This window comes from Ranitomeya variabilis, chromosome 6 (assembly GCF_051348905.1).
Source record: "Ranitomeya variabilis isolate aRanVar5 chromosome 6, aRanVar5.hap1, whole genome shotgun sequence".
Classification (NCBI taxonomy): domain Eukaryota; kingdom Metazoa; phylum Chordata; class Amphibia; order Anura; family Dendrobatidae; genus Ranitomeya; species Ranitomeya variabilis.
Genome location: NC_135237.1, coordinates 32,209,521 through 32,218,520, shown reverse-complemented (window position 1 = coordinate 32,218,520; position 9,000 = coordinate 32,209,521). Strand labels below are relative to the sequence as shown.

Here is a 9,000-nt window from a genome sequence, read left to right as displayed (position 1 = left end):
CGATCCGTCACTGCACAGAACACGTCTCCTCCAGAGTCCAGGGGTGGCAGCTTTACACCACTCCATCCGACGCTCAGCAATGTGCTTGGTGATGTATGGCTGCATGCAGCTGCTCAGCTATAAAGCTCCCAGCAAGGGGGCGCAGTGTTTGTGTTGATGTTTCCGCAATACCAGAGGAGGTCTGGACTCTGCAGTTATGGGGTCAGCAGAGCGTTGGCGAATTTTCTGTCCTCTGCTCCTCAGCACTCAGTCCCCCGCTCTGTAATGTGACGGGGTCTCCTCTTTGTTGCTGAGTTGCTGCGGTTCCTTCCACTTCTCAATAATAACACGTCACAAAGGTCCTTCGCGGCGCGCAATGCATCCCTGGGAACGGAAGCCGCCCCATGCATCACGGAGAGTCGGGAGAACTCTGTGGGCCGTCGGAAGGTAAGTATATCCATATTTTTTATTTTTATTCTATTTTTTTTACACGAATATGTATCCTAGGGCCTGAAGGAGAGTCTCTTCTCCTCCAGACCCTGGGACCGCTCCCTGCACCATATGCAGCAACTTCAGAGCTCCGCACATGCCGTACCCAGAGTATAAGACGACCCACGACTTTTGAGAAGATTTTCAGGGGTTAAAAAGTCGTTGTATGGTAATTAGAGCGTTCTCCTCGTTTTCGTCTGTAGAACGGACTGGTGTTAGCGGTGCTATAACATAAATAATAATAATAATGTCCCGTAACGGTGGCCCTACAGCAGATTTACACGCATCTTGCTATATTTGTTTTTGCACTAATCTGGATTAAGGCGTCTGCTTATTAGATGGATTAGTTGTTGATGCCCATGTGACCTAATTTAACGTTCCTTAGAAAGGACTTAAGCAACTGATACTTCTATATCATCGAGCTACAAGTCTCATCCTGCTCTGTAAGACTATTAGCTCCACCGCGGCTGAAGAGTCCAATCATTACCCTACTGTGAGGAGATGGTGAACATTGAGGACAAATCATCATAAATGTCAAATGGTACAAATAATAATATTACGGTAAAATCCCCCAATTTTTTTTTTTTTGCTTCGATTCACATTTGAAATAAGAAAAATGTTCGTCAGGACGGGTTTCATTTTTCTGAATTTTTTCCTTCCGTACAGGGAAGGAAAAAAGTAATTATACTGGTCTCGCATTTGTCTTCTGCGGCCATGTTACAAGTGCGGTCTTCTACTTCATTCTTGGCATCTCCTTTATTAGAGAGGTGGCGACGTCCTGAGATGCAACATGTGATGTGTGAGCATCGCAACCAAGACAACAAATATGTTGGGCGCCTTAAAATGCTAAAGATGTAAAATATGGCAGAGTTAAGACCACATGAAGTGATCAGACCGATGAGGACACATTTTCTGTTCAAATTCAAGAATCGCCGAAATTTGAATCTTACCAGATTTGCTCCTCATTAATATTAGGTTAAAACATTATCTCTTGGATTTTCGTAGGAAACAAAAAAATGTTCTTAATAATCTTGGAAATTTCTTGACCAGATGTTCTTAACATCCAGAAGGAAATGTTCAGTTCGTCCAACAAATTTCCCAATAAATAGCCGAGGTTTCCATTAGTAAAAAAGTAATTTCTGGACCAAAAGATGTTTGTGTGATAAAAGTGTATATGTTGTATCAGGTTAAAGATTATTTAAAGATTATCTCTCTCTAATATATATATATATATATATATATATATATATATATATATATATATATACTGTATATATATATATATATATATATATATATATATATATATATATATATACACTGCTCAAAAAGGGGAACACTAAGATCCCACATCCTAGATATCACTGAACGAAATATTCCAGTTTTAAATCTTTATTCATTACATAGTGGAATGTGTTGAGAACAATAAAACCTAAAAATGATCAATGTAAATCACAACTAATATTCCATGGAGTTCTGGAGTTGGAATGATGCTCAAAATCAAAGAGGAGAATGAAGTTACAGGCTGATCCAACTTCAGTGAAATGCCTCAAGACAAGTAATTGATGCTCAGTAGTGTGTGTGGTCTCCACGTGCCTGTATGATCTCCCTACAATGCCTGGGCATGCTCCTGATGAGGCGGCGGATGGGCTCCTGAGGGATCTCCTCCTAGACCTAGACTAAAGCATCCGTCAACTCCTGGACAGTCTGTGGTGCAAGGTGATGTTGGTGGATGGTGCGAGACATGATGTCCCAGATGTGTTCAATCGGAGTCAGGTCAGGGGAACGGGCAGGCCAGTCCATAGCTTCAATGCCTTCATCTTGCAGGAACTGCTGAAACTCCAGCCACATGAGGTCTGGCATTGTCCTTCATTAGGAGGAACCCAGGGCCAACCGCACCAGCATATGGTCTCACAAGAGGTCTGAGGATCTCATCTCGGTACCTAATGGCAGTCAGGCTACCTCTGGCGAGCACATGGAGGGCTGTGCAGCCCTTAAAAAGAAATGCCACCCCACACCATTACTAACCCACTGCCAAACCGGTCGTGCTGAAGATTTTGCTGGCAGCAGATCGCTCTCCACGGCATCTCCAGACTCTGTCACATCTGTCACATGTGCTCAGTGTGAACCTGCTTTCATCTGTGAAGAGCACAGGCCACCAGTGGTGAATTTGCCAATCCTGGTGTTCTGTGGCAAATGCCAAGCATTCTGCATGGTGTTGGGATGTGAGCACAACCCCCATCTGTAGATGTCGGGCACTCAGACCATCCCCATAGAGTCAGTTTCTAACCGTTTGTGCAGACACATGCACATTTGTGGCCTGCTGGAGGTCATTTTGCAGGGCTCTGGCAGTGCTCCTCCTGTTCCTCCTTGCACAAAGGCTGAGGTAGCGGTCCTGCTGCTGGGTTGTTGTCCTCCTATGGCCTCCTCCACGTCTCCCAGTGTACTGGCCTGTCTCCTTGTAGCGCCTCCAGCCTCTGGACACTACGCTGACTGACACAGCAAACCTTCTTGCCACAGCTTGCATTGATGTGCCATCCTGGATGAGTTGCACTACCTGAGCCACTTGTGTGGGTTGTAGAGTCCGTCTCATGCTACCATGAGTGTGAAAGCACAACCAACATTCAAAAGTGACCAAAACATCAGCCAGAAAGCATTGGTACTGAGATGTGGTCTGTGGTCCCCACCTGCAGAACCACTCCTTTATTGAGGGGGTCTTCATAATTGCCAATTTCCATCTGCACAACAGCATGTGAAATTGATTGTCAATCAGTGTTGCTTCCTAAGTGGACAGTTTGATTTCACAGAAGTTTGACTTACTTGGAGTTACAGTCTGTTGTTTAAGTGTTTCCTTTATTTTTTTGAGCACTGTATATATATATATATATATATATATATTAGTTATTAAGAATTTTTGTTAATCAACAATATGAATATAAACCTAATTGTCCTGATTCGCTAAGCCTTGTGTTGTGCAGGCCATTCTTATTGACCAGGGCTGCTGGAGTAAGATGCACCCAATTCATTAAAAGGAGCACACCACCTAATGAATTAGGAACCTTACAAGTGCCGGCAGAAATGAACAACGGTCTGGACTGGAGAACATTTCTGGGGTAAATATAACTGCTACAGTAACGTGCGCCACCCATGTTCTGCTCATATTGGCACAGTTGGCCAGGACTGGTGCGAAAAAGACAAAAGTTGCAATATTTTCTTACGATACCTGTAAAAATGTTGTGACTTATCAAGATGCTCTAGAATTCTGGCATAAACACCTTAATGAAATAGGCCCAATGAAATGAACAATCACATGTACCTACACAGAACACATACACACACGCACATACAGTATATACATATTTATATACAGAGCACATAAATGCACATGTAAATATACACAGCAGATACACAGAGCATAGACACATCTATATACACATATACAGTACACATATATATATACATCTATATACACGCAGCACATATACACACACATGTACCTACACACAGCAGCACATACACACATATATACAGTGGGTGTGGAAAGTATTCAGACCCCTTTACATTTTTCACTCTTTGTTTCATTGCAGCCATTTGGTAAATTCAGTAAAGTTCCTTTCTCCTCATTAATGTACACTCTGCACCCCATCTAGACTGAAAAAAAAACAGAAATGTAGAAATTTTTGCTAATTTATTAAAAAAGAAAAAGTGAAATATCCCATGGTCATAAGTCTTCAGCCCCTTTGCTCAGTATTGAGTAGAATCCCCTTTTGAGCTAGTACAGCCATGAGTCTTCTTGCAAATGATGCAACAAGTTTTTCACCCCTGGATTTGGGGATCCTCGGCCATTCTTCCTTGCAGATCCTCTCCTGTTCTGTCAGGTTGGATGGTGAACGTTGGTGGACGCCATTTTCAGGTCTCCAGAGATGCTCAGTTGGGTTTAGGTCAGGGATCTGGCTGGGCCAGTCAAGAATGGTCACAGAGTTGTTCTGAAGCCACTCCTTTGTTATTTTAGCTGTGTGCTTAGGGTCATTGTCTTGTTGGAAGGTGAACCTTCGGCCAAGTCTGAGGTCCAGAGCAATCTGGAAGAGATTTTCATCCAGGATATCCCTGTACTTGGCCGCATTCATATCTCCTTCAATGACAACCAGACGTCCTGACCCTGTAGCTGAAAAACACTCCCATAGCATGATGCTGCCACCATGTTTCACTGTTGGGATTGTATTGGGCAGGTGATGAGCAGTGCCTGGTTTTCTCCACACATACCACTTAGAATTATCACCAAAAAGGTCTATCTTCGTCTCATCAGACCAGAGAATCTTATTTCTCATAGTCTGGGACTCCTTCATGTGTTTTTTAGCAAACTCTATGTGGGCTTTCATATGTCTTGCACTGAGGAGAGACTTCCATCGGGCCACTCTGCCATAAAGCCTGACTGGTGGAGGGCTGCAGTGATAGTTGACTTTGTGGAACTTTCTCCCATCTCCCTACTGCATCTCTGGAGCTCAGCCACAGTGATCTTGGGGTTCTTCCTTACACCTCACCAAGGCTCTTCTCCCATGATTGCTCAGTTTGGCTGGACGGCCAGGTCTAGGAAGACTTCTTGTGGTCCCAAACTTCTTCCATTTAAGGATTATGGAGGCCACTGTGCTCTTGGGAACCTTCAGTACTGCAGAAATTCTGTTGTAACCTTGGCCAGATCTGTGCCTTGCCACAATTCTGTCTCTGAGCTCCTTGGCCAGTTCATTTGGCCTCATGACTCTCATTTGGTCTGACATGCACTGTGAGCTGTGAGGTCTTATATAGACAGGTGTGCGCCTTCCCAAATCAAGTCCTATCAGTTTATTTACACACAGCTGGCCTCCAGTGAAGGAATAGAACCATCTCAAGGAGGATCACAAGGAAATGGACAGCATGTGACTTAAATATGAGCGTCTGAGCAAAGGGTCTGAATACTTATGACCATGTGATATTTCATTTTTTTTTCTTTTTATTAAATTTCCAAAATTTTCTACATTTCTGTTTTTTTTTCAGTCAAGATGGGGTGCAGAGTGCATTAATGAGAAAAAAAATTACTTTTTTGAGTTTACCAAATGGCTGCAATGAAAGAAAGAGTGAAAAATTTAAAGGGGTCTGAATACTTTCCGTATCCACTGTAGATAGATAAATGATAGATAGATAGATAGATAGATAGATAGATAGATAGATAGATAGACAATGGATAGATAGATAATAGGTAGATGGTTTATTCTTATTATTTTTCGTTGTTTTTTTGTAGATAGGTAGAGAGGAAACAATAGAGAAAAATAGAATGGATGCAGCAAACCAATGAAAATAAGTGAAAATGTGGACTTTACTGACTTTATTCCCCCAGATACATGGATAGATAGTTGGTATTGTTGTAGCATGGGGGGATTTACTTTCAGTGGCTGCAGCCATGTAGTGGGGGGATCTGGAGGACCCCAGCCCTCCATTAGCTGAGATTAGCCGGGATTATGCAGATTACACAGCTCACTGCTATTGTTTTGAGGCTTTGAGGAAGGTAGACAGAGGAGGCTGGAGCAGAGGAAGCGGCTACTTCAGGGAGTCCAGCCACCAGAGCACAAGTAAGTCATGTAGGGAGCTCTACATGCTATGACCAGTTCCAGAAAATCTTCATCGGCCTATATTGTACCTTTTTTTCCCCATCAGAAAATGCCGGTCATCAACATAGAAGATCTAACAGAAAAAGATAAATTAAAAATGGAAGTTGAACAACTCAAGAAAGAAGTGAAACTGGAGAGACAACTGGTAAGTGGAAAGTTCCTGCTGAGAACGAGCTGACAGAAACTTTGCAAACTTTGTAATCAGATGTAGCAGAGCTGAATTTCTCATTTCATTTTGTCTTTTTTATTATTTTTTGTTGACTGAAACTTTCTGAGTTATAAAAATACAAAAAAGGTTTCTTTCTGTTCAGTAGTAAAAGGCAGATAAGATATGGTGATAACGTAACTGCAATAGTCAGACTCAGCTCTGCTTCATCTACAATGTGACCAGTCTGGGATCTACACTTGTTATTCCTGTAATGAGAGATAAATGGAGGATTCTGTGGTTCCAGCAAGTGACGTGTGAGACTGGGAAGATAGGAGGGGAGGCAACTGGGGGCAACTCCTAGGAAATGGCTCCATGACTGACTGTTCCTGGGATAGAAGAGAGGCTGCGACAAAAGTGGTATAAAAACTGGGTATGGAGATAAAGGAATATATGATAGATAGATGATAGAAAATAGATAGATGATAGATAATAGATAGATAATAGATTGATAATAGATAGATAGATAGATAGATAGATAATAGATAGATGATTGATAGATAGATAATAAATAGATAGATAATAGATGATAGAAAATAGATAGATGATAGATAATAGATAGATAATAGATAGATGATAGATAGATAATAGATAGATAATAGATTGATAGATGATAGATAATAGATGATAGATAATAGATAGATGATAGATAATAGATATTAAATAGATAGATGATAGATAGATAATAGATGATAGACAGATAGATAGATAAAACAGATAATAGATAGATAGATAGATAGATGATAGATAATAGATAGATAGATAGATAATAGATAGATAATACATAGATAATAGATAGATGATAGATAATAGATAGATAATAATTAGATAGATGATAGATAATAGATATTAAATAGATAGATGATAGATAGATAATAGATGATAGATAGATAATAGATAGATGATGGATAGATATTGAGAAAAAAAATAAAAATTGATGAAAATTACAAGGATTTGATCTAGTTGAATATAAGATCCAGGAATTTATATTGTGGTGGGTAAAAATATATCTTGCCAATTTATTCCTCATTCGCTGGTCATTCTGGATATAATCGTTCATGGTGTGGATTATGACGATCATAGCTGCAATCCTATTACTATGCACAATCCTTATCCTGTTTGTGACATATGTTTCATAGAGTAACCAGGCCACACCGCGGCTGCGCTGATACATTGTGCGTCGTTCTTCTCAGGCTCTGTGCCCACCAGCAGGAATAGCAGCGCTTTGGACACAGAGTATTTTTTGCTGCCTCCTAAACGCGGCGTTCTAATCACGCAGTTAAATCCGCATGTTCTTAGTGAACCGTGCGGATATCCGGCATGTAATAAGTGGCTGTGGTTAGTGTCTCCCCTGCAGATAATTCACATACGGCGGGGGAGTATACACAGTGTCAGATAGCAGCACAGTGGGTATCAGATTTCTATAAATCCCATCCACGGTGCTTGTAACGTAGAACGCAGCGTTTGGACCCAGGACACATGTTCTGCATCTGCTCTCCCTGATCGTGGGCACGCAGCATTATTAATCTTCCAGCTGCATGTATGGATATGTAACATGTGTCACATGTATCCATTCTCAGACACGACCCAGCCACCGACCAGAACATTTAGGACCGGATTCCTCATCGCCTTTGTGCCTGTTTGTTTGTCTGGTTTTGCACCTTTTTTATTTGCGTCCAGTTCATTATTGTATTTGCTACTTTTTTGAAGTCTATTTTCTATTTGCTCGCTTATTTTTTTGTCTTTTCCGCTCTGTGGCTGAGTTTAGTGATTCCAGATATTTTCCACTGATTCATCAACTTCTCTTTTTTAAAAAGTTGCAAAATGTGGCACAACTCCACTCCTGTCCCCTCCTGGTGGATTTTTGAGTACACCAGTATTTTGGTGCGACTTTTTCAGGTTGAGATGGTGATCTACTTGAATAAAAAAAAAAAATTGTTTTGGTGGGGGACAAATAGTACCAGTGGTCACAGTTGACCATGAGATCACCAGTTTGAGAACCCTTATAAACAACCCCCCTATTCCTTGGCTTCCTGGACCTCTGTGTGACATAGGGGAGGCAATTAAAGTTTGGGTAAAGATTTATTCTTTTTTTACGGTTTATAAAAACTAATTTAGGATAAATACACATTTAGGAAGGCTTTCCTCCACCAACCTGACATTGATCATGTGTTTCTCCATTAAGGTTTCCAAAATGTGTGAAGAAATTAAGACGTATATTGAAGGTAATTCTGGAGAAGACCCTCTTGTAAAGGGAGTTCCAGAAGACAAAAACCCATTCAAGGAGAAAGGTGGATGTGTCATTGCCTAAACCCCACCTTAGGACTGGTTTCTTCAGTCAAGCGATGGTGTAGATATCGTTTTTGGCTCTCCTGGCACATGTGCATCACTATGTGGAATCTGGATGAAGGACATTATTATTTAATTTCCTACTGCACTCTGTGAGAACTAGCACCGACCTTGGGCTTGCGGCTCACAAAGAATGTTCTGAAACCAAAAAAAAAACTTGGCTCTAAGTGTAACATGTCGCTGTATGAGCCGCACTAGATTGTTTTCATAAAATGTGTGTTTGTTGATCCAATTAATTCCTTTTATTCTAGAATAAAAACTTGATACTCTTGTACGGTCCTTGCTGGTGTATACGAGTGTGAGATGATCCTTCTTACGGAGCTCTGATTCAGCTCT

At 41.1% G+C, this 9,000-nt stretch overlaps 1 protein-coding gene across 3 annotated transcripts; it reads left to right on the top strand.

Moving 5' to 3' along the window:
* Positions 1 to 3,561: 3,561 nt before the first annotated feature.
* Positions 3,562 to 8,938, top strand: GNGT1 (G protein subunit gamma transducin 1). 3 transcript variants are annotated; one of them, XM_077271800.1, is made up of 3 exons: positions 3,562 to 3,581; positions 6,157 to 6,255; positions 8,501 to 8,938. In XM_077271800.1, the coding sequence occupies exons 2-3, from the start codon at positions 6,160 to 6,162 to the stop codon at positions 8,624 to 8,626; spliced, it is 222 nt and encodes a 73-aa protein (XP_077127915.1). In that variant the 5' UTR covers positions 3,562 to 3,581; positions 6,157 to 6,159; the 3' UTR covers positions 8,627 to 8,938. The 3 variants fall into 3 exon arrangements, with proteins under 3 accessions (XP_077127915.1, XP_077127914.1, XP_077127913.1); XM_077271799.1 differs by lacking the exon at positions 3,562 to 3,581 and adding an exon at positions 6,014 to 6,071; XM_077271798.1 differs by lacking the exon at positions 3,562 to 3,581 and having other exon boundaries at positions 6,078 to 6,255.
* Positions 8,939 to 9,000: the final 62 nt, after the last annotated feature.

Excerpts from the sequence above, each read along its gene's own strand:
- GNGT1 (XM_077271798.1), top strand. The coding sequence starts at position 6,100 with ATGACCAGTTCCAGAAAATCTTCATCGGCCTATATTGTACCTTTTTTT. Across the intron at positions 6,256-8,500 it reads TGAAACTGGAGAGACAACTG|GTTTCCAAAATGTGTGAAGA; the intron begins GTAAGTGGAAAG and ends TTCTCCATTAAG.